We start from the raw sequence: 25,219 nt of genomic DNA, 5'->3' as shown, positions 1-25,219 counted from the left end.
TTTTCCAAAACAAACAAAAAAACAAGTTAGAAGAGTAGTTTTCTTTTCCATTATTGTGAATCTCTTTGATATCTGGCTAAAGACAGCTGGATCTCCATACCTGCTTCCCTCTTCAATCTGTTTTAATATACATGTAGGTAGCCTCTTGAAAATCACATTGTACCCTCATGAGTGAAATAAAAAGGCAAATGAAAAAGGTAAATCAAGTCTTAGAATTATGATGAAAATAGTGACCTCATAAACTCTCTGTGAGGGTCTCAAAGATCTCCAGGGGTCCCCAGACCCTATTTTGAGAACCACTGTCACAGAGTTTTCCTGTTGCCTCTAATGTCCAAACTTTGAGAATTTACAAAGAAAGATGTGGTTGTGGAGTACCACAGTGTAGTTTCCAAAATTGTTTATGTCTAGAAATGCCAGAAAAGAGGTACTCTAAGATAGAATGTTTTAGGGCAAAATAGGAAGCCATCAGCATAGGGTGGACTAGCCTCTCAACCCAAGAGTTCCAGAGCATATGTGAGGTTCCCCAAGAGACTGTCCCTGAGAGTGCTCACTCTGCCAGGCTGTGTGTCCTCAGTCATCCCTCTGCCCATGGGATCTACTATTTGAGAACCTTTTAGTAATGTCACCACAAAGGAAGAGAACCCCCAACCTTTTGGCTAATTCAGCAGGTGGAACCCCTTTTAAACTGGTTTTCTAGTCAGTGTCAGAGTCAACATTTAGCAGGGACCAATCAGGAAAATAAAAGCATTCCAACAGAGGGGATTTAATACAGGAGATTGACTACACAGTGTTGGATTTAATACAAGCAACTGATTACATAGGTATTAGAACTAAAAGGGAGTTTCTGAAGAGATTAATCATTGCTGACGCTAGGGCTAGGGAACAAAAAGGAAGACGGGGTTTTATCAGAACTAAAGCAAGGGGTGTGGCTGACGCTTGAACCTTGGCAGGGCCTATACTGACTGCCAAGGGCACACAGACCAGCTGCTACTGGAACCACTGTGGAATGTGGAAATGAGCCGGAAGTAGCAAAGGAGGCAGAAAGCTGAAGGCTGCTGGAGACTGCTGGAGGCTGCTGACCTCCGCTGGAACCCAGAAAATTGTTCCTCTCCTCCTCCCACGTGCTCCTCTCCCACCTGCTCCTCCCATTGGCTGGGGGACGCAGAGGAGCCTGGGAATTGTAGTTTGCAGAGTCCACGCCCCTTCTGCGGAGCAGAGACCGAGCCCAGAGGCAATCAGTGGAATGGGAGGCCTGGCTGGCTGCACCATCTTGGCCCATTAGAGCCTCATCCCTTTATGTCCTTTTACCCTGGGACCTGTCTCACCCTTAGAGTCCCCCCCAAGGCTGCTGTTCACCAAATGCCAAATCATTCCCTTCTCAGCTGCCTTTGAGGAAGCCTCCCCAAAATGACCAGAAGAGGGCGAACTCCCAGGAATCATCTTTAAAAATTAAGCCTCTGGACCTTTCTCTGAGGGGTTTGGGTGCCAGAGGTTCTGAGTTTGGATTCTGTAGCCCTGACTGTGGCACTAGGGAGTACCCACTGGCCCCTGGCCCCACCTTGCAATCCCTCCACGGACTCTGGGTCCACGTAGCAACCGTAGTAAACACCCGGCTGCGGGGGCCTCTCTCGGGGACTGACAGTGGGAATAGGTACGGTCAACGGTCGACAGACCCTTCAGGACCCCGCAGCGTGTCTGGTGCTCTGCATTGGCTGCGCCAAGTCATCCGTCATATCGTCCGGAAAGAGCCGGGAGTGCTGAAGAAAATCAATGACTCGTTGTTTCATAATAGGCCATTCTGCCCTTTATGAGAATACTCAACATTTCTTGGCCTTTGTCTCCCTATAAAGCAGAAAACACTCCTGCAAATGCATCACCCCATCCCGACTGCGCCTATGGAAAAGGACTCCACAGTCTTGGATGTCTTTCCTGCCGCAGCCTCTTCCTCTCTCCCCTTCTTGCCACCCGCTCGTTAAGCAGTGTGGCACCCGGGAGGCCTGTTTACAGCTAATTAGATTAGGAGTGTGTTCATCTGGAAAGATATTTGTAGTTCAATAAAGAGAGTGTGAAGAATCACCCTCCTGGTTCCAGAGAAACAAAGGTTCTGAGCCTCATTCCGCTGGGGGCAGAAAAAGGTTTTTGCCCCCTCCCTCCTTAAACAAGCCTCCCTTCTCTCCAAGATATCTGTAGTCCTTAGACTCAGAATGAGCTTCCCATGCCACAGGAAAGATCTCAGCTTCGAAAGATTGCAAAGCAAAACAACGAGCAAATTTGAAAACACTTTCATGCGGTTTTTTTTTCTTTCAAAAGAAAAACAATCACTGCTTGAGATGTTTTGTTGAGAAAGAAAAGGAGGCAGAGAGATCATCAAGGCCAACGATAGACGCTGCCCTCCTGCCTCTTCCCCATCTGTTCGAAAATTATTTCCAAAATATTAAATGCTACATTTCACTGAACCAGAATTGCATGACGCATTGGGGCTGGGGGAGAGAGGAGGGAGACGAGATTCTGAAATACAATTTCCCAAATGTTTATTTTGCTAGCGAAGGCTGCTGCCTGTACTATTATAAAATCTTAGCATGACCCCCAGCAGGCTGTTGTCTGTAGGGTAAGTAGGCACAGATTGAATTTCGTACTGTGTCAAGGACAAAATGAATCCTTAATCTGGCTGCAGAAAATGCATATTCACCCAAGAGAACAGCGGCTCCAGTCTTTCAAGCCCACATGTGCTTCATTCCTTTCTTTGAGATAAGTGTACAGATCAAGTTTGGCTGCCCTTTATTAGCCCCCAGACAGCCCGGGTAGTATCAAAGCTCGCACCCTGGCTCTCCCTAACCTGCCCACTTCCCACTCTCTGGATTTAACAATGAGCATAAAGCTTCCATCAAGCATAAAGGCTGATTTTCATGGTGCACGTAAAATATGAAAATCCTACCTCGGCTAACTTCATGTCGACTCCAGAAATATTTAAGGGTTAGAGTACTTTATTATTGTTTTTCCAGACGAGGAAAGGTCATAGTTCAGTAAAATTGGACAAAATTACATTTTCTGCTCCTCAGACGTCTTGCAGGCTGGCAGATTAAGGATGCAAAGCGGTGAAAAGAGAAGCCTCAATCCTAGTTACTTCTCATTTATTCGGTCAGAAAAAGAGAGCTACGTTCATGTCGGTGAATCCTTTCCTCCAGCGGCTATCAGGTCACAAGAGACAGAATGTTCTTCAATTCCCATTCCCATTCCCTGTTCATGGGCACAGGCCTTCCTGCTCAAGGTGAGCATCTGGGTCTCTTACCTGCCAGCAAAGTAGGGTGTTCTTGCAGGCTCATTCTTCCGAAAACGTTTGTGATCTTAGCCCTCATTAGCTTCTGCAAGAATTAAAAAGCCAAACACTCATTGTTGTGAAAAACTACAAGAGGAAATTATTTGAAGCTCCATACTTCTGAAAAGCATTTATAATTAGCCAGCCCACATGCCTGCTCTCCCAGCACATGAGATGGAGATTTCCTCAGAGAGAGGCAGCATGAGTCCATAAGCACCTGTGCGAGCCAGCGTGCTGCTAAGACTCAATGCAATCTCTTGCCCTCTAGTTAATTATATTTACCACTTTGCTTCGCTCTCCCTCAAGCTCCTCAACCGTGAAATGGGTCTCAGGGAACTAACTCATCACAGGAAAAACATCTAGAATCTCGAATCAGTGGGGATGTGGAAAGAGGAAAATTCTGGCATTTAGAAATAATTTGGGATGGTTGGAATTGATTGCACACCCCATTCATTCATTAGCTCATTCAGCTAATTCCCTCCATGCCACTCCTTGGGGTAATAAGAATAGAGATTGCCCAGCCCAGCCCTTGCCAAATGCCGGGTTTCAGAATGATTTCCTGGGGATTTTCTACTCAAGGTATTGGCTGGCAGATTGGTCAGAGGTATGAGCTAAACCATAAGCCCTAGAGGAAAATCAAGGGAAGCATTCTGAAATACAAGGTCCAAAGAGTCCAGACAGATTAAGGACAGCAACACTGAGCCAAGAATGTAAAGACTGATTGCTAAAGAGCCCAAAGGAAAATAGATCAATAAGGAGCAAAGAGGTCATGTTCTCATGTTGGTAACATAGTTGTGAGCCAGCAAGTAGAGCAGGTAGAAGGGTAGAGCCTTTCTTAAAAGACTAGTTATTAATCAAGCAGGGTATAGGCTCAGCTGCTGTAACAAAGAATCCCAAAATTCAGTGACTTAAGATGCAAATGTGTTTTCCTTTCATATAATAATCCAGAGAGAAGCAGTCCAGGGCCGGCAAGACAGCCAGATCATCCTCAACATGCAGCTTCCACCTCTGAGTCCAAGGGAACTGCTCCAGCTTTTGCCACCTCCCTCCTGTAGGAAAGAAAAAGGGCCCAGTGAGGACACACACATCCCCTGGGAGAATGTGACTCAGAGGTGGCACACATTACTCTCTCACACACCTCACTGTGCAGAACCTAGTCACATGGCCACACCAGGCTCCACCAGAGGCTGGGAAGTATGGTCAGTCCCTGGTTGGGCAGCCATGTGCCCAAAGAACAATGTGGGAGTTCTATTAAAGGCAGAGAAAAGAGATGAGGGTGGACAATTGGGGCCCTATACATGAAAAGGAGTCTCTAGCCTCAAGGAGCTTAAAGTCTACTTGGGAAGATAGACAAGTAAACTCTTGTCTTATAATATTAAGCAAATATTACCATGTGTTTACCAAATGCCAGGCATTATACTTAGCATTATCTCCTTTCATACTGAAATGACTCCATTATTATGTATATTTTATAGATGAAGAAATGAAGACTTAGAGAGGTTAACTAACCCAAGAGAATGCAGTTAAACATGGAGCCCAGATGCAAATCTGATTCTGTCAGACCCTAAAGCAGAAGTCAGCATATTATGGCCCTCGAACCAAATGTGGCCCTTCACTTTTTTTTTCTTTTTGTAAATAAAGTTTTAATGAAACACAGCATGCCCATTCATTTACATATTGTCAGTGGCTGCTTTTCCACTACAATGGCAGTACTGAGTAGTCATAACAGAAACCAAATGGCCCGCAAAACCTAAAATATTTACTATCTGCCCTTTACAGAAGAAGTTTGCCTACTCTGCCCTAGTGCTGGCATGTCAGGTGTAATTAGCTAGACATGTACAGGGTGTGATGAGAGCTGGAGAAGACTTACAGAGGGAGGGTGGGCCAGTCTAGGAAGTCAGGATTTAGCTAACCCTTGACCAATGAACAGCAATTGATCAGTAAAGACAGTGGAGTAGGAAGAAGAGCTTGTGACAGGCCTGGGGGTCTGAGTGGCCCACAGGTGTCTGAGTGGGGTGTGAGAAGAGGTTGGGGCAGTGGGTGGTGCAGTGTGGAGGAGGATACTGAATAGCTACAGTAGCTCGTAGAGCAGCATTTCCCAAACCTGGCCCATCGTCGTAGCCATTTTGGGCACTTAATAAAAATAAGGATTCTAAGACTCCACCACAAATCTGCCCAAACAGGATCCATATCTTCAAGAAACTCCCCACAAGATTCTGGAATACATTGCTGAAGATGGTAGGGGGAGAGTGAGAAGGCAGGGACACTGGCCAAAGGCTGTGGTGGTAAGCCAGGGCCATCCTACGTGCAAGTTGGAAGGCTAGAAGCAGCAAGGTTTGTGACAGCTTCTTGGTAGAGGTGAAAGAGGGGAGAGGAAGAAAATGAGATCGTTTTTGTGAGTGAGATAGTGGGGAGTGACAGCCCAGTTCTGGCCTGGTCATGAGGAGTCCCCGTGATGGCTTCTCCTGTTCTCCCCTCTATAGCTTGGCTATGGACTTTGGGCTTCTAGAGTCTAATGTTGGATGTTACCTCTCAAAAAGGGAGAATTACCCCATCCCAGACAAATGGAAGCCTGGTTGCTTCAGAAATGACCAAACCTTTACAAAATCAAATGGAGGTATCTGAAGGGAGGACTTCTATAATTTGATATGGATGCCTCATTGCCTGTTCCTGGCCCTTAGAAGAGTTATTTTTTCTGTTTGTTAAAGAATTTGTTTCACTGGCTCCATGAAAGAATTGAGTTGTGATTATTTCTGCATAACAGCGGGACACTTTAAACTCTTATTTTCTCAGTTTTATGAATTTGGGTACAGTTCTTCAATCACTCTGGAAGTAATGATGGAAGGAATTGAATTCTGTGGAAGAAATCCAACTGCATGATGCATTTTCATTTGATATGGGGCAGTTAGATAAATGCATCCCTTGACTCATTCATTGAATAAATAAATCATGGGGTTAGAGCTTAAATAATAAATAAAAGAAAAGGGGAAAGAAAGAGACTAAGAGGAGCTGACAAGGTGAAAAAATAAATAAAAAGAGCTATATGCAGGAAAATGATGAAAGATTGTTGCCTGCCATTCTGTCCTCTTTATATTTACTGGTCACATTTTGCTAGAAATGTTTGACTATTTCTTCACTGCCCCATAAGGTTTTGGACTGGCATAGGGTCAAAGATGAAATGCTATACCTTTTCCCTGAAAATTACTTATTTAGCGCCAGCTGAAGTCTAAATGTGCCTTCAATAGGCATCATCCCAGGAGCTGAGCAGTTATTGTTACTGGTCATAACAACAGATAGAGCAGTAGATAACTGGCATCCTGGCTGTTTGGGTTTGTTTGAGGGAGACTTTGTTGGTCTTCCTTGTACATAATATGAATTTAGCCTTGGCATTTTGCATATGGTATTGCCAACACTTTAACTCTTTTCTCCCCTGCCCCTCTTTGCCTGGCTCCCTCTTAGTAACCTCACAGGACTCACATGGGATAATGTTTCTTTCAAGATTCCTTCCCTGACCCCCACACATGGGATAGGTGTCCCTTCTAGCACTCTGGACTTCCCTATCAATCCTGCTAACAGCTAACGTTCATTGAACACTGACAATTCTGAACTCTATGAATGGATTGTCCTTTCCAATCCTCTCAACCACCTGATGAGATAGGTGCTATGATTAGTCCATTGTACAGACAAGGAAACTGAGATACAGAAGAGTTAAATCAAGTCTTCAAGGTTCCCCAGCTGGGAAGTCTTTATTTTCTAGCATGTGGGCTCCACAAAGGAGTAACTTGTGGCTGCCTGGTACGATGGTCAACAGAGTGCCTGGCATGGCTGGCATTGATGTGTTTCTCTCTGTCTCTCTTTCTCTGTATGTTTAATGAATTATAAGGCCACAGGGACCTCAATAGGAGACTCACTTCACTGCATATGGGATTCTAAGGTTGATGAATCAAACTCAGAGTTAAATTGCATTCTTGAAGTTGTCTATATCAAAGCATTAGCTTATGTGAATGATGCTGCCTGACTGAGTTAAGTCTGAGATTGCAGAGGAAGAAAGCAGATGAAATACACTTTCCCCGCTCTCTCAGAGCTTCATCTGCCAGGCCACACTGGAAGATAAACCTCCAGATCAGCAGTGCGTGTTGTGCTCTGTGGCTGCCTTTCCCCAGCAGATGTGAGGATAGAACAGGCTCTGGGAATATGTGAGTGGGGTGTGTATGTAGGTATCTGTGCAGGGTCATATATCGTTTCAGTATGTATCCCAAAAATATTCATTCTATACTCCTCATAAGTTATGTATGGCTTCCATATAAGAGAAACAGAGAGGAAAAGATGGCGGCCACTCCTCAGTTATCTGTAGATTTCTGAACTTTTCACCCAAAGCAGTATCCGAGAGACCATCCATTCAGTAGACACCCAGGAAGCCTCATTTTCAGCAACTGGTAGACCCAGCTTAGCCAAATTTGTGATTCTGTGAGATTTGGCAGCTTAGGGGAAAAGCAAGGACAGATATAAATGGGTTACTGAAAGCCTACGTTGTTAGAACTCTGGCCTGCTCCAAGCCTCTCCCTTCCTAGTCCCACCAGAATCTGGGTGCAAATCCCAGCCTCCTACTACCAGCTCTGTGACCTTGGCAAGTCACCCAAACTCCCTCTGAGTTCTGTTTGCCATAGTTTTCCTGGGTCCCGCACTGCCCAGTTTCTGCCCAGAAAATACAGACTCCTCTGTGACCCAGACCCAGTGACAGGAGGTGCCACCATAAAAGGGGCTTTTTCAGTATGTCCGAGTAGGTTGAGGCCTGGGTACTCATTCTTTTTTTGAGAGGTAGTATCCAGCATCTGATACATGGTAGTTGCTCAAAAAGTGTTTGCAGAAGGGAGAGAGGAAGGAAGGAAAAAGACGAATCCCTGCCTCACAGAGATGTTTGGTGAAGTTAAACAGCGTGTATAAGTTTCCCATCCCAGTGCCTGGCACATAAGGGGAATTCATTATTCGTTCCCTTCCCTACTCTGGCCTACAGTGCAAAAGCTATCTGGGAAACATAGGACATGCAAGCATCATGAATGGATATACATTCACTTACAGGACTAATTCACATACCAAAGCCTAAAGGAATAGGACCAGAGCAAGAAAGTTTATGTGAGGGTCAAGGAGGGCCCTTAAAGTTTCATGACTTGGTATTCCTATAAGGAAAGGCACTAAGGTAGTAGCGGCGATAGGAGGAGGAGAGGTGGGGGTGATGAGATAGAGAGACAAGCAGAAGGTGGGAAGTCCTATAGTGAGCCTTTGGGATGGAAAGGCAGAAAGCAGGAGGACAGCCTCATCTACGCCACCTGCAGGACAGATGAAGTAGTGGCAGACCAAGAGCGCTGGTAGACTCTCCGCGTCCAAAAACTAAACAGATAGCTGTCCTCTGATTCCCAGGCCTTGGGATTCTTGCTCCATTATCAAAAGACCAACCTAAGAGCTGTTTTCTTCTTTGAGTAAAACAACAAAACCTGTCTGCTTTGAGAGTTTAGTTCCTGGGAAATAAATTTTAAAATACTCATTTAACTGAGGATGATATTTTTCATGTCTTTTTCCAAAGGAGGTTAGCTGCAGATTCTTCCAAGTGGCTTTCTATTATTTGAAAATAAACAACTTAGATCTAACCCAGTTAACAGTATTGGAAAAGGGAATGTACTGTGCAAGTTGTCCATAGCATTGCTGGATAGGGAGGGCTGAAATGGAAACAGTGAAATAAAAGCATCAAGAATATTCCCTTTATCGCTGGAAGATTGGCACGACCAGATGAATGTGTGATTGATACCATTACTCTCTTTTCTCTCACTGAAGATGGTTATAAGAAACCCAAATGTAAGTTGCCTGTTGAAGTTAGGGCTTAAAATATACTCAAATCTAAAGTATTATGTTTACTGAATATGCGTTAAAAATGAGAACCAATGGGCTTTCTCAATGCACACACACACACACACACACACACAGAATAATGTGAAAATTTAACACAAAAATAGTATATACATGCCAATTATGACATAAAAACATTTTATATCATTGATAAAATCAGAAGATAATCTGAAGCAATGCTGTAGTTGACTTAGTGCTCATTGAGTTTCTGATGCTCTTTACAAATTGGGGAAATTTTTCTTGGTAAATATTAAGTCTTTCCACATATGTACATTTAAGGCGAGTTTCCTGAGAACATAAATGCTCAAGAGCAATAAGCAGGAGTTGATGAGGGAAATCTTAATTTGCATCTTTCCTGCCTTAAATGCCTGAAAGTATAATGTTGCATGAATAAGGCTTTTAGTGTTTAATGTGATATGACTTAAACATTCTCTTTTTGCTAGGGTCTATAAAACCTTTGCTATTAATGGCCATTACTTCTCATTTTTATCTACCAAATTTACTAAGGAAGAAAAAGTATGTAAAGGCTTCCATTTGTCTGCTCAAATCTTTTCTATTATCTGGCAATAAACCTCAGTTCTCTTAAACCTGGGACAATCCACTTGGCAAGGGACTCTAGGTGATCCATCCAAGCATGATCCTTTACATAGTGTAGGGCTTCTACTTGTCAACCTGCTCTCCTCGCTGTCCTTAGATCCTCCCAACATTCCTGTTGAAGTAGATAGAGTAATATTCGACAGCCATCAGAGATCTCAAAACTGACACATTGGTAAAGCTCCATCTTCCCTGATTTTGCACAGCTAGGAATAGTAAAACTTGGCCATAACACCATAAGTGAAGTCTAAAGCACTTAACCAGGGAAACAGATTTGTATTATTTCAGGGTTAATCGAGTGACCGGGAGAAACCTATGTAGCTGAACTTCCTGGGCCTTCCAGGGCTCCAACTGCGGGATACAGACCCACCCTGGTCCCCGCTGTGATTCAGCATCAGCTACCATCTGCTCCAGCTTAAATGCGGGAGGGGATGATTCCAGGACTGGTTGGGGCTTTTTTGAGAGCAGCAAGAAGTACCAGAGTTTCCCAGGTATTTGAGATCCATTTCTTCAGATTGATCCAGAGACTGAATTGAGAGACCCCACTTCCCACGACGAGGTTGCTGGCCATTTCCTCGCCTGTCCTACCCCTCCCTCCATATCTGCTCTTCCCCAGCTGGGAAGATAAACACTCTATCAGCCACTTCTGACTGAGAATGGGGCTGGATGGGATATGGAAACCACTTCCGATGTGTCATATCCAGATTGTGGAGTTTCACTGTACTGGGAGAGCCAGACACAGAAGTCAGAGCTCCTGGATTTCTAAAGTAAAGCTTCTTCCTACTTTGCCGGCACCCCCTCTGTTATGGCTCCAGGCTGCAGAGAGCATAAGACACGCCTCCCTGTGCCGGCAGCCTTCCTGTCTAACTCCCTGGGAAAGGCAGAGCTGACGGCCCGGAGTCAGAAGCCTAGTTCCCTGCCAGTTCCCCAAATCTGGGGTGGTTATTATGCGGATGACTGAGAAAAAGGACAGAGAGTGGTATCCGGGAGTGTTGTATCCTTCTTTTAACTTCCAACGTGTTCTCCAGGCTGCTAGCTTACTTAACACAGCGCATGAATTCTGTCTACATCTCACAAGCCACTTGCTTATTCACTATCTCCGTTTAACACGTCTTACGAATTTCAACCATTCTGTTTGTTCTTCTTGTCTTCACTGGAAGAATTGAATATTCTCAAATCCTACACCAAACACACTTTGAAAGCAGAAAGACCTAGAGAAAAAATAAGATTAAAAACAACAACAACAACAACCACCAGAGATAACATTTGATTTATGGTGGCAGCAGAAACAGAAACCAACACAGAGAGTATCTGACTCACAATAATGGTGGAGTTTTGAGCAGAAAGTGGTGGGTGCCTCCTGCTAAGGGGGTGACAAAGTGCCAGTCACTGGGACTGCATGGTGCTTTAAGGTTCATCAGGAGCCTCCTTTCCATGACCTTGTCTCTGCTCCTTTGATGGAGATAAATCATAATTAATACATTAGTATTATTATATAATTAATACATAATTATGGTAATTATTAATGATAATACACCATTGTTGTTGCTAGTTAACATAGTCAATCCCAAGAAGCCATCCTTCCCAGTCACCTCTCTTCCACTTCCAGCCTCCCTTGTGCTGGAAATCACACTTGGGACAAGAATAAGGATGGGGCCCTCATCCACTTCCCCCACATCCACTCCCAGCCCCTGGCAACCACCTTTCTACCTTCTGTTTCTATGAGTTTGACAGCTCTAAATACCTTACATACATGGAATCATATAGTATTTATCTTTTTTGTGAAACTGGCTTATTTCACTTAGCATAATGCCCGTAATTTTCACCCACGTTGTAGCATGGGTCAGAATCTCCTTCTTCTTAAACGCTGAATAGTATTCCATTGTATGTATACACCACAATTTGTGTATTGAACCTCAAATTTAACTGGGCATCCTCTATTTTTATCTGCTAAATTTGGCAACCCTATTCTGAACACATCAGTCTAGATAAGCTTTTTCTAGAAATTAGACCAGAGTAGAGGTTGATCCCAGAAGGTATTTATAAAAGGAAAAATAAGGGGACATAGCTGACATCATTTTTATGCTGTGATTTTGCATAAACCATAGAAACAGGGTTCAAATGAATCCTGGTTTTGTCAACACTCTGTGTCAGGAGTTCTTAAACTGGAGTCTGTGCTAGAAATGCAGGGGGTCTGTGAACCCCTTGAAATCATAAGCCATGTAAAGTATATGTGCATCTTTGGGAGTAAAGGAGCCCCAATTAGATTCTCAGAGGTGCCTGAGACTCCTAAGGAGGTCAGGAGACACTGTCTGATTGACTGAGGGCATAGCTTTGAACTCAGGGAAGGCATTTTTGCTGGGGGCGTGGGTATTATTACCCTTTAGACAGTTGATTTCCTGAATATCTAAACTAAAATATGGAGAAAATCCCAGCACATTTAAAAAAGTGGAAAGTTTACCCATCTACTGAAGCATCCCTTTCAAATGAGGGATGAGTATAAGCAGCCATGCATTTCGCATCTTTCGCAGAAGCTGAATGGAAGCCAGTTCATGAGTGATGCTGATCTTTGTGAGGTTTCTGATGATAGAGAGGCATATACTTCATATATGTCAAAGTCCCTTAAAGAGAGAGATTAAGAAAAAGAGAGTGAGAAAAATAGAGAACAATGCCTAGACAATGAATAATCTTACTACCTGTAAAAAACAGATGACCGTTTTTATAATCACCACTTTATTTTTTCTTTAGAAATCCTTCATCAATTTACCAATAGCTCTTACCAATGAGCTCGACTGGCCCCAATTCTCTGGTGCTACTGGGTTTCTGGACTCCATTAGTGGGTATGTATGTTTGAGTACCTTTAAACATTTCAGTGTATCTATGTAAGGAAAGAACAAGAGATGGGGCTTGCTTCCAAGATGTTGAAATGGGAATTATTAGGAATTGCTTGTAGAACATGAGTAACATACAAGAAACCCATCACTGACATAGAGTCCACTATGCAGTGGGATGTAATGCAAATTGTATTTTATCAGTGCTAGCAAGGAGGGAGTATTTGGCTCTAGAGTTGACCTCTGATGGAAAATACATAAACCCATCACCGAATTTTTCTCATTCAAGGGATAAGGATGTTTATTGATTATTTACTCTCAGAAATTAATATTTATAAAGGTAATGGCTAAAATTAACAGGCAAGTTGCAAGGTCCTGGAATCACCCTGGCTTTAATGCTCTGGATTTGAAGGTAGAGACAGTGTATGACAAATCTGAGTGACACACAAACCCAGTTTGCTGTGTGTGATTGGGTATTGACTCAGAGCGTGGGAACAAGCATTCATAGGTTAGCACCCCATTTTTTAATTTAATAGAGGACATTGTGTATCATGAATAATTTATTTGGTTATTATCTTATTATCTTCACTCATTCATCTAAAAATACCTATTAAATAATTACTACCTCATCAGGTACAGATGCTATAGATGTTTCAAAGGTAAATAGGGCTTGACCTGTCTCTACAGCCAATTACAGTCGAGTGGGGCAGATAAGACAATGTATAAATAATGATAATAGAAGAGAGATGTGCCAAAAGACAATTCTCAACACAGAGCTACAGATTCATTGAAGAAATAATTCATAGAATTAATCAACAGCCACTTCTCTTAGGGGTGTTAGGCAAGGGCCAAACCCTAAAGGATTTACGAGATTGGGGTAATGAAAAAGGTAGAGAGGAAACTAGGAAAGGTAACCAACCTTAAGGAAAGGGTACTCATAATTATGTAGGAATCACCTGTGAATGTAGGGAAAGCAGAGGAGATGCACTTTCAAGTTTAGGTATAGGTTTTCAAGTTTAATCATGTGAAAAATTAGGTTAGTATAATAATACTAAGAGGATCAGTGATAGGGAGCGTAAGAAGTAACCTTCGTGAGGTATTTGCTACGTACCAATCACTGTCCTGAGTGTTAAGTAGAGATTTTTCTCATTTCATCTCTTTGTGAGGGACGTGGCATTAACTTCTGCATTTCACAGTTAAGGAATCTAAGGGTTAAGCAGACAGGTTAAGAAACTTGACCAGGGTCCCATGTCAATAAGAAGTGCGATCTGTTGTCATGGAACCTGATGTCACGTTGTCCCAGAGAGTGATTTGGTGAGCAAGGGTCCTCCTAACCCCCCAGCTCCCAACTTTTATGAGCTATTTTCATTCCACCTATGGGAACATGGCTCTCTGGAGTCTTTGTCGCTTTGAGAGCATGGCTATGGGCTGGAGAAATGACTAAAAACTAGAGGAGCCCACCCCTAGGGAGATGTGCTGTGTATCACCCCAAAGGTCGATCGGGGGTCCCTTGCTAGGGCGCCCATGCTCCCAGCGGTCTGGGGCCCCCTGCATGCCAACCTCAGTCCCTCTCTCCTCAGCTGCACCTGCTGTTGTCTTTGTCACCTGGAACACATCTAAAGATGGCCGATCTAGAGCGGCTTCCTGGAAAAAAGACTCTTGTTGATCTCCCCACTGCCAACATTGGAATGGAGGAAATAATATTTAAGTGGCCTCCACGATCCAGCCATGTAAAAAATACCAGGAAGTTTCTCTAAATTAAGGCTTTTAGGACAATAACAAGAAGAATTCATTATGAGTGAGAAGTGGACATAGTTTATTATACTTTTAATGGAAGCTTAACTTTAAGTTGCACCCTGTAGAATTCAGCCACTTTTTGATCCAAAGCCTCACAAAGTTGCCATTGAGGAAATACCAGTCTAATGTTTAAAATTAATTGCGAAGTAGCTTAAATCTTCCCTGGAGTCATGCAAAGAATGAAAGACGCCACTCAGCAGGCCCAGCTGAAGTGAAAACTCGTTTCCGCATTTCTTTCCACTTATAGCTCACATTCACCAACAGGTGCCCCACATCTCCTGCAACTAATTTTCCCCAAAACTCTACTCCAAAATAGCTCCTGCTCCCAAGCACACTGTTCAGTTGTTTTAGGGTTGTTGTGTTTTTTGTGGGGTTTTTTTTGGTGGGGAGGATGGGGGGTGGCAAGGGGAGCCAGTGTCCTTCTTCCCTTGTCTCCTCTGTCCTCACACCAGGAGTTTGCTCCCTTCTCAATGTGAAATCCCATTAGCCCTCCAGTCCCATAGCCATGTCCACAGCCATCCCATCAGAGTCCAGCAGGCAGCCAGATCTTTCTTAGGAGAAAAGCAGTGTGGAGAAAGAGAGAGGAAAGTTGCCAGTTTTCAGACATTCATGGGTTATAATCCTTATAAGGGTTGTGCAGAGACATTCTGACACCATCTCACAAAGGAAGTGACTGTCTAGGTGTGTTTTATGTGAACCTCACCCCCATCCTGAGCTAGTCTGTGCTGACTTTGCACCTTCTTGTGTGAGACTCTGTGTTGCCATTTATAAAAACTCAGTCTGCTTGGGCAGCCCCCTCAGTGTTAACTCTGAGTACCGTCCTTATCTGCTGTTTCTAAGGAGGTGCGCACCCCCACTGGTGTGCTGTAGGGTCACCTACCCTGCTGGAGCTTTCCTCTCTCTGTGTCTGTGGGACCCCAGGTTATCTAGTTGTCTCTTTTTGCCACCTGTTTCTGTATGCTATGCCTGTGTTCTCTGCCACCCAGCTGGAATGGGAAAAAATAGATTCAGTTCCTTTTGATAGAAAAGGAAATTCTCTGTCTGGAATCTTGAGTTGCCGTGGATTCCCCCCTTAGGCAGACACAGTAGCATGATACCCATTGTGTGTCACCATTCAGGATGTGTGTCCCCCCCCACCCCCCACCCCCGCCCCCAGCAGGAGGTCCTGTTAAATTATCTCTATAATCTCATGCAAATTATACCTGCAGATAATCTATGCTGGGCCAATCTCCTTCTTAAAAGAATGAAGATTTGTAAAGTGTGTAAAAAATATTAAAGAAAGATTAGAGTATGATGAAGATCCTCTTCTGGTGAAACTGGGCAAGTGAAAAAACTATTGACCCAGAAGCAGCATTTGTGAGCCATGTAGGCAGCTTCCACAGGCATTTTGAGCAAAAATGTCCTTTTGAGTCCAAATGCTTATCAGCACAGGATAGAGTGTATTGCTTTCTCTGTTCACCTGGATCTCTAGAAAGTGCTTCCTATTATCTGTGATCGGGCTCATGCTTTGTGTATTAACAATGTTCTTTGGAAAATGTACCTTTGAAAGCAAAAGAATGCAGTTTGGGAGAGAAAATGGTTGCTTTCCTTTTCTTTTTCCAATATACCCTTTACCCCTCAAAATTTAGTATCTTTTTTATAAGATAAATGTAACTAATTGAAATTACATGCATGCATTAAAAGACAAACATAACCCCTTACTTTTATAAATCTACATTCTGGGGTCCCTGGGTGGCTCAGTTGGTTAAGCATCCGACTCCTGGTTTCAGCTCAGGTCATGATCTCAGGGTCATGATATTGAGCCCTGCATTGGCTCCATGCTGAGCGTGGAACCTGTTTAAGATTCTCTCTCTCCCTCTCCCTCTGCCCCTCCCCCACTGCTAGTACATGTTCTCTCTCTCTCAAAAAAAACAAAAACAAAAACAAACAAAACACAAATCTTTATATCCTTCAGTTGAGTCTATATTAACAAAAATCTGTTCTCTTGACTCTCAGGGTCCAGAAAATTCAAAAAGCAGTATCTTTTAAAACCATGTGGGGTTTTTTTTGTTTTTGTTTTTGTTTTTGTCTTCCCAATGTGATTCAGAAAGCAATTGAGTGATTCAAAGGCAAAAACAAAAAACAAAAACCCACCTTGTGAGGCTGGTAGTTTGGAGGCTGAGAACCCAACAGTAACTAACATTGGGAAGGAGAACTATAACTGTGAGTGAGAAGAAAAAGGTATTTTTCTAAAGATTAAAAAGAGTACTTCATGTTCAGATCACCTTCAAAAGCAATTAATGTAAGAGAAAAGTCCTATTTAAGGTAAAGAACCCAAGGCCCCATAACACATGTGGAAATATGGGAAACAATACCAAAACTCAGGAAGGAAGGACTTCTAATTTACAAGCAATACTTAAAATTCCAGAGCCCTGTGAGTCAGTGTGATGAAGTAGGAGGAAAACTGTATTTACAGGTACAAGGTTCTGGTTCTGTATGGCCCTCAGTGGAATAGAGAGCATCCCTGGACCTCATTTATATGTTGAAGTTGAGTTGTACCTAGCCATCTCTGAAGTTCTCCCCAGTGTTCAAGTTTAGTGGCTACAGGGCAATGTGCTATTAAAGTCCACAACCTACCTTATGATGCTGCTTGGTTTAGAAGCATTGGAGGAAGCTGGTAGGAAAATATGCTCCTGTGTCTCCCCACCAAATATGTTTTTCTCCACTCCTTAACTAGCTGTGCCTTCAGACAAGAAAGACCTGGCTAATTTAATGGATCAGAGCCTGAAACATTCTAGGAACCATGTTTCTCTAGGGCCAGCGTTGCTGTGCCATAAAGTCTGAACCCTTGCATAGTAAGCCCCGCACTGTGTGGTACTGGGTGCTGGACCATCTATTCGTTAAAGTGGCACTCCATAATTGTCCTTTATGGGTACTGTTTCCTCCAAGCAAACCTCAGAAAGGGAAACAGATAACTCCAAACCCTTAACAAAAATAACCACTTGAACCCAACTGCATATATCCTGAGCTTTTATGGTTGTCCAAATCCCCTTCTGAAAGTGGGGCCAGGGATGGTCCAGTCAGTAGAGTTCTGCAGGCCGGGGCTAAATGGTAGAGAAGTCCTTCAAAGCTGGAAGGCAGAGGGGACTGAGAGGAAAAACAGGGTAGCAATCAGAACTTTAAAAAAAGAAGATGAAGTTAGCCATAAAAAATCATGAAAGCCAAAAGAGCCAAGAGCAATTACCAAAGTTATATTAGGCTGGAAGGTAAGAGTGAGATGAGTTGGCCAACATAAGTGGGTGCAAACTACATGGAATTTTCTAGAGTAAATGTTGCTCCCTCTGCCTCTGGCTTAGACTTGCTATTTGGGGCCAGAAACATAGCACATGCTTAGAAAGAATAGACATAGCTATTGTGAAAAGTGGCACAGTAATGCTATTCAAGGACATTTAAACACACGTCTTTGATGAGAGGTGTCCTAGAATCTGAGTGTTAAAGGTTATCTATTCTCTCCAACCCAATAGACATTATATGAGAGAACAATTTTGAAAAGCAGTGTATAATTCCAAACCAAGTCACTTGGGGTGTTAAAAACAGAAAATTGGAGAGAAGGGATTTGCAGCTAAGATTTGCTAACCTAATTTCATGTTTTAAAAAAAGACATGTAAGTACTAAACACTAATGGGCTTAATAACCTTATTAAATCCATTATTCAAAAATTACATGTGATGTAAGTGCCAATGATTAGCCGTCTTATAATTATACTTTGCAAAACAAATAATTAGCTGGAGAGTTGGTCATTTGAAGTTAGCTGAGGCTGATTATAGTGGAGTGTGGTCTACATCAGTGCTTTTCCAAGTGTGGTCCGTGGACTGCTGGGAGGACGGTCTCTCAGACCTTTTCAGGGGATCCACAAGGTAAAAACCATTTTCACAACAGAATTAAAACAGCATTTGTCTTTTGTGCTGTGCAGCCATTTATACTGATGCGCAGAGCAGCGGTGGGTGAAGGTGCTGACGTCTGAGCATGAATCAAAGCGGTGGCACCAAACTGTATTAGTAGTAACTGTGGTCTTCACCTCTACACGGTCCTGGTTTTAAAAAAGAGGGGGACATCTTCCCCTGAAAAGTTCATCTATGAAGCAGAAACATTATTAAGTTTATTAAAGCATATACATGATTTTTTAATACTTTCATCTGATGAAATGGGAGATATACATAAAGCACTTTTGCTGCATAATAAAATATGATTGTCTTAAGGAAAACACTTGCGTAAAGGAGTTGAGAGCTATAGTCCACTCCAATCAGTTTTTCATGGAACACCAGTTTTACTGAAAAGAACTAGAAAATAAATTATAGGTATTCAGATTGGATATGTGGCAGATATTGTATCTGAAATGAGGGAACTTCAAGGAAAACAACTGACAGTATTGATTGTTAATCATAAAATTTGAGCTTTCGGAGAAAATTCTGAACTTTTGAAAACTTGCATTTTCTCTTATGAACTTGACATCTTCCTAATACTCAAAACCTTTCTAATAGATATACAGTGCAAGGAACAAGTATGATTTTTCAATATTATATCATAAAATGTATCAACATTTAGAATATCCACGTAACTCAGCCAATACTTTCTAAATGACCAGTATATGATATGTAAAACCATGCATGGGTAAAAAATCCACTCAAAGTACAAGATAGACCAATGCATTTTAATGTAATGTGGTGCAAAAAAAGTTCATTGATATATTTTCAGATTCTACATTGCAACTAATCAATCTTTAAGAAAATACCACATCTCAAGTTTTGGTATAGAATCAAAGAAGGCTATCCATACTTATCTAAAAAAGATATTAAAATGTTACTCCCTTTTCCAGCTACATGTATGTTTAAGATGAGATTTTCTTCATATAATTCCATCAAAACAACATGTCACAACAGATTTAATGCAGAAGCAGAGATGAGAACAGATCTGTCTTCTATTAAAGTCAGACACTAAGGAGATTTGCAAAATTGTAAAATGATGCCATTTTTCTCACTAATTGGAGGAAGGGTTGGAAAATATATATTTTTCAGGAAAAAATGTTACTTATGTTAACATGTAATGGGTTTATTATTTTAAATGAGTTAATAATTAAATATGCTTTCAAATTTCTAAGTTCTAATTTCTAACATATAAATACTGACAGCTATAATCACATAAAGAAAGCTCTCTGGGTTCCTCAGTAATTTGAAGAGTATAAAATGGTTCTGAGAGCAGCAAATTGAGAACTTCTGTGCCAGGGAATGAGTGTGAAAGAGAAATGTGGCCATGGATGGAGGCTGGGGGATGCCAACATGCAGAGGTTTGGGAAGAGAAGATAAAGGAATAGTTCTCAAAGTGGAGAGAAAACTAGAAGGGTTCAGTATCCTACAGACCAAGAAAGTGTTTCCAAAGGACAAGTGCCTTTCAGCCAAATGCTGCCAGAAGCAGAGGAGGATGGGGATGGAGAAAGAGCACTGGGTATGCAGGGTGGTGAGCAGGGGAGATTGGCCAGAAATGTCTCCTTGGACAGAGATGGGAACCTGACTGCTGAGAGTAGTTTCCAGGAGGTGATGAAGGAAGTGAGCATCAACAACTCATTTAACAAGTTTCACTATTAAAGGGAACAGAGAAAGGGGGTGATAGCTGGTGGGGAATAAAAGATCAGGGAGACATTTTTTTTAGATGAGAACTCCTACAGCATGCTTTTAGTGAGAGGAAGATCCAACAAAGAGAGAAAGGTGGGTGAGGGAAGGAACCAGGTCCTGGAGAAGGCAAGAAGGGGTGCAGTGTCGGGCAGGGATGGGCAGGAAGGACCATCTGTGGACGCTATGGCTCCTAGCCAAGGACTCTTCCTGCCATACACTGACAAATCTCTCCACCTGCAACAACTTCTCCCTTGACTCTACTCATTTCTAAATTTTCACTTTTTAATTTAACTACTCAAATCATGAGTACATTTTCATCTTACAAAAAATACTGAGGTATGTAAAGTAAAAAGTCAAAGCTTTCCCCCAATTTCACCCCCTTTCCCAAGAGAAAGCCCTGTTATCAATTTAGTGTGATTTTGTTCAGATTCCTTCTGTGTGATTACATGTGTAAATCCGTATATAAAGAAATAAATATTTCGTTGGGATTTCCCCCATAAGTAACATTATACTGTGCATAACATGGTAAATTAATGCTTTGCTTTAACAATACTTATTGAAGCACTTTCTATTCTTGTGCAATTCTGCATGGTATTTCATAGTATGGTTGTTTTGTTCTCCTACGGATGGACAGTCAATTCCAAATCCTCATTATACCCAATAATGCCATAATGAACATTCTCCAGTTCTCTTTATGAAACCATGTGAGGATATCTTTAGGAAAAAATGGCTAACTCCAAATGAATACATTCTTAATTTTTCATCATCCCTCCAAAAAGGCTATCCCAATTTACATTCCCACAAATAGCATATGAGAACACATGTTTCCCCACATCCTTGCCAATACTGAATATTGCCCACTTTCTTCATTTTTTCCAATCTAACAATGTTTTATTGTTGTTCTAATATGTAGCCTCCCGGTCAGTAGTGAGTTTGAGCATCTTTTCAGGAGCATTTACAAATTTGCTTTTGTCTTATCTAGTTACCCTTTGTTCATGCTTTTACACTTACCATTTAGGAGTCAGTTCCTTTAGACAGCCTCCTCATGCCAACTCCCCGTCTAACTGGATGATTCTCTCCTGTACTCCTATTGTGCTTCTTCAGTACCAATGTCACCTCACTTATCATAACTGTTTCTTTATTGTTTTTCCTCTCCACCCAGCCCCATACCAGACTCTGAGCATCCTGAGTACAGAAATTGGCTTGACTTTGTTCCATAGCCCTAGCCCCTGACACATTATGTGGCACCATATAGAAGGTACTCAGGAGAAGAATTACTGAATAAGTTCATAATGATTCTCATTTTACATTTGTAGATTGCTTTCCAATCTACAAGCCTCCTTCCCTTGCATTTTCTCAGATTGCCTAAATCAAATCAGATTTGCAGGAATTAACATTTCAGAAAAAATGCTAGGGATAAGGGAGGAGGAATATAAACAGCATGAATCGAATCACCAGCTGCATGATGCGATGCATGTAAAAATAAATCAGCGTAACTTAAGCCATTGGACTACTAAGTGTGTTCTGTAATAAATATTCTACAAGAGATTAGCACAATTCATTAAAATGTAAAAATAACCACATGATCAACAAGTTGGAGGTAGTGAATTTCAAGTAAAATATCAATTCAGGAGCCAGGTAGAAGGAATAAAACAAATGAGAGATCTGCTACAGGTGAATTTGGTCAATTATAGATGAGTCAAGCCTCGATGTAAAATTTTGTCCAGAATGAAAAATTGTGCAGTCTAGATTGATCAAAGCAAAGGAAAAATCTCCAAATTTATCTAACAGGATTCCTATAACCAACTGAACCTGAGATTTTAGGCCGTCTCCATGCTCACATACAGATAGAAATAATTCATCAATATTCTCCAAACACTGTTCTGTGAAAGACTAGTTCCACAAGCTGTCACACACATTTTTTAAAAGATTCCTAGGTCAACTAAGTTTTGGAAATGCCAGTTTGAATAAGGAGAAACACTTTTATTCCATATAAGACTAATAAGAGCCTTTAATAAGGAAAAAAAAAAAAAACAACAACCTTGGTATATCTCCAAGGTTTAATATGGAACAGTTCCTAAATTCATTTACTTATTTGACCACAGAACTAGGTAGAATCTCTCTCTCCCTCCTTCCCTCCCTCTCTCTCTCCTTCTCTGTGTGTATGTGTGTATATTTTATGAGAAAATACATCTCAAGAACCTGGTGTTTCACAGCATCCTTTGAGAAATGCTGTTTAGATTATTAAAACAATCTTTTGTGCATCACAAGCAATCTTTTTACCTTTATAAGTGTCCACACCTTATATCTCTCAGTTTTATCATAGTTTAATGTTTATGCTGATGCAGTGGCCTAGAATCAAATCTGAGGCCAAAAAAAAAAAAAAAGAGCCAGGAGGGAAACAGTTATCACTGCCCCAAGCTCTGAGAAGGACAGAGGGAGGAATCTTAGTGGGAGGTTAACTTAACAGGTAAGAAGCCTTGTCTGAGTACAGTAGCTCATGAATTATTGAACACAAGGCCCATGAAATCTATTTCGCTGTATTATTTGCTGCTCCAGATTCAAAATCTATCATGCTGTCTGACTAATCTTTTCATGTCTGAACTCCTAGGACCTCCTCTAGAGCCATCCTCACCCCTACACACACCCCTGCCTAATTAGCCCATTGCCAGTCTCTCTGAATACACAGTGAGTCGAATTCTGCATGTTTAGTTCTCTCTGAGGCTGAAATCTTGGTTGTTCCGTGATGTGGTGAATTAGAGGTTGCACAGGGATCTGGTATCAAAGGACTAGAAGGAATTCTAAAAGTTCTTTAATCCATCTCCCTGGCCCCATGCTGGTCTGACTTCCACCTACATCAGAAAGAAAACTCCCCACACTTTTCTTAAAATTCCTAGCAGTAGCAGTCCCTGGATAAAGCCATTCCAGTCTCTAAATTATTCAATTTTATCCTAATTCACTCTCCTGCCCTAACCCTTCACATCAGATGTTACCATTTTTCTCTCCCTGACCCTGCTGCTAGTCTTCCATGCCCTGGTCTTTTTTGTGTGTCTTATTCCCTATGATGCAACTTAATTAGGGTGTCAGAATGTATACCCAAACTAGCAATGCTCTGCAGAGAGTCAGAAATCGCCTCAGAAATTTCACCAGGCCCTGATACACCACTATTGCTTGCATGATATCCTACTTGGTCTACCCCCAAAACCTCTGACATGCTAAGTCTATTGGGAAACTGTTCTGATACCTCTCTCTGAGAAGGTTCTGCTTTGAGTCAGCATAGGAGGGGATGATTTTTTTTTTTCAGTTCTAAATCAACCCCTTTAATTAGTATCATGCTTGAAGATCATTCTTGGTTTTATTCTTTGTTTGTTTGTTTGTTTTCCATTTCTTCATCGTGAAATGGCATGGGGGTGGCGGGTCATTAGGAGGCGCTCAGAGAAAGTGTTTTTGTCTGCTACCTGAACCCACAGCGGGGAAAGCAACCAGTACACATTCTGTAGGAGATTTCCCTATTTTGAATTTTGGTGTTAGAAATCAAAAGCTGATAGTGTGTCCTCACGTGAAATGCCCTGCAGTAGACAGAGCTGGTCAAAGTGGGACTTTCACATGGCATGCTTCCAAGCCAGCCCTGTAGGTTGAGGACACCAGCATCTTAGGCACTGGGGAAAGTGGAAAGAAGAGAACCTTCAAGTACTCCTCCTTTGCATCCCTCAAACTAAACTATTACCTCTTCTACCAGCCCATTGGACTTGGCTTGAACGTACAACAGAGGGAAAAGGGAGAAACAAAAGGTCACACTGAGAAACCTGTGTCCGAGTAGGGTTAGGGAGCGAGAGGAGTGGGGATTCGAAACCAGAGGTCATCACAGTTAACCTTACTGTGCACAGTATCCTTGGTTTCTCCTATGAATTCAAATCCAGCTGACCTTGTATACAGATGACTTCCCATCAAGCGTTCAACTCAGTTTGTGAGCATCTCCAAAATATCGTACTACTGGCTTCTCCAAATATTATATTGATTTTTCTGTCTTCTCGGGATTCTTGAGCACTCCATGAGAAATTCAATCCTAGAATTTATAAGAAAGATTATGTACTCGAGGTGGGATGAAAGAAAACATCATCTTTGATTATGTGAAATGTTTTCTAGTGCCTAGTACAAAACCTTAATCTCAAAATTCTACATACTATTTCTGGTCAGAAATATTAATGAAACTATTCACTGGCTGGCAAAGATTTTGTATTCTTGTAAAGAAAGATGCAACTATCTATCTATAATATTAATATCTACACTATTTACTCTTCATGAGCAGGCCATGAGCAAAACACTATTTTGGTACATAAATTCCATTTTTAGAATTATCAAACATACATTCATGACTAAATATTGGTAACAATTACTTTCCCAAAGGACAATAACCCCTCCTAATTGACCGTGAAATTATTTTAGCATTGAACTCAGATCTAATGTCCATTTCCCATCTGCTTTTTCAAAATATAATAAAATAGTCAAGGCAGAGGGCGTAAATGATGCAGAGTATATTCGTTTCAGGCTTCTGGGTAAGATAACAGATTGAACAAAGCATTTACTTCTCTCCCTTGAGAAACCCCACTAAAATGACAGTAAATGAATTGGTCTACAAGGACAGAGAGAACAGGAAGAGCCATCAGCCACAAAATGTTGGAAGCCGGAAAGCAGGACAGGAGATAGCTAACCTAGTCGACTCAGAAAGCTGCATCGTAAGCCAGTAGGAGGGAATGTCAAGAAGCAACCCAGCTTACACTGTATCCCCCAGAAGACTTGGGAATCGACTACATATGGTAGCTCTAGAAATGGAGGCGAGGGTAAAAACTAGTGTCAGTTGAAAGATTGCTGAAAAAGCAGTTAGATCCTTAGACTCTTTCCCAACTTTACACAGCTGGGCAGCTGCCTCCCCTTACTCTGGTATTAAGACTAGAGGTTTATTATTCTCTGGAGATGCTAAAATCAAAGGCTTCTGGACTGAGGGACACTAGACATAAGTGAGGAGAGGAGTACCCACTAAAACACATGCATGCTGAATGCAGACAACCAGCTCCAGAGTGCTGGCAAGCCAGCTGAAGACCAGAAGATCCTTCCCAGGGGAATCTTCACAT

At 41.9% G+C, this 25,219-nt stretch overlaps 1 protein-coding gene and 1 long non-coding RNA gene across 6 annotated transcripts in view; one reads left to right on the top strand and one right to left on the bottom strand.

Moving 5' to 3' along the window:
* AOAH (acyloxyacyl hydrolase) overlaps window positions 1-25,219 on the top strand; it is a 165,138-nt gene that overhangs the window by 85,650 nt on the left and 54,269 nt on the right. For all 4 annotated transcript variants that reach the window (XM_078059463.1, XM_078059462.1, XM_036101073.2 and 1 more), the window contains one exon: window positions 12,560-12,651. In XM_078059463.1, coding sequence (XP_077915589.1) covers window positions 12,560-12,651 — 92 coding nt within the window. The remainder of the gene's footprint in view (window positions 1-12,559; window positions 12,652-25,219) is intronic.
* Window positions 1,534-24,148, bottom strand: LOC118541455 (uncharacterized). 2 transcript variants are annotated; one of them, XR_004920124.2, is made up of 4 exons: window positions 24,013-24,148; window positions 12,273-12,432; window positions 11,132-11,263; window positions 1,534-3,362 (listed from the first exon to the last, which is right to left on the bottom strand). It is a non-coding gene; the product is annotated as an uncharacterized LOC118541455 (long non-coding RNA). The 2 variants fall into 2 exon arrangements; XR_013442822.1 differs by having other exon boundaries at window positions 3,258-4,365.

The sequence above is a fragment of the Halichoerus grypus genome, chromosome 12, assembly GCF_964656455.1.
Source record: "Halichoerus grypus chromosome 12, mHalGry1.hap1.1, whole genome shotgun sequence".
Classification (NCBI taxonomy): domain Eukaryota; kingdom Metazoa; phylum Chordata; class Mammalia; order Carnivora; family Phocidae; genus Halichoerus; species Halichoerus grypus.
This window is presented reverse-complemented; position numbering and strand designations above follow the sequence as displayed.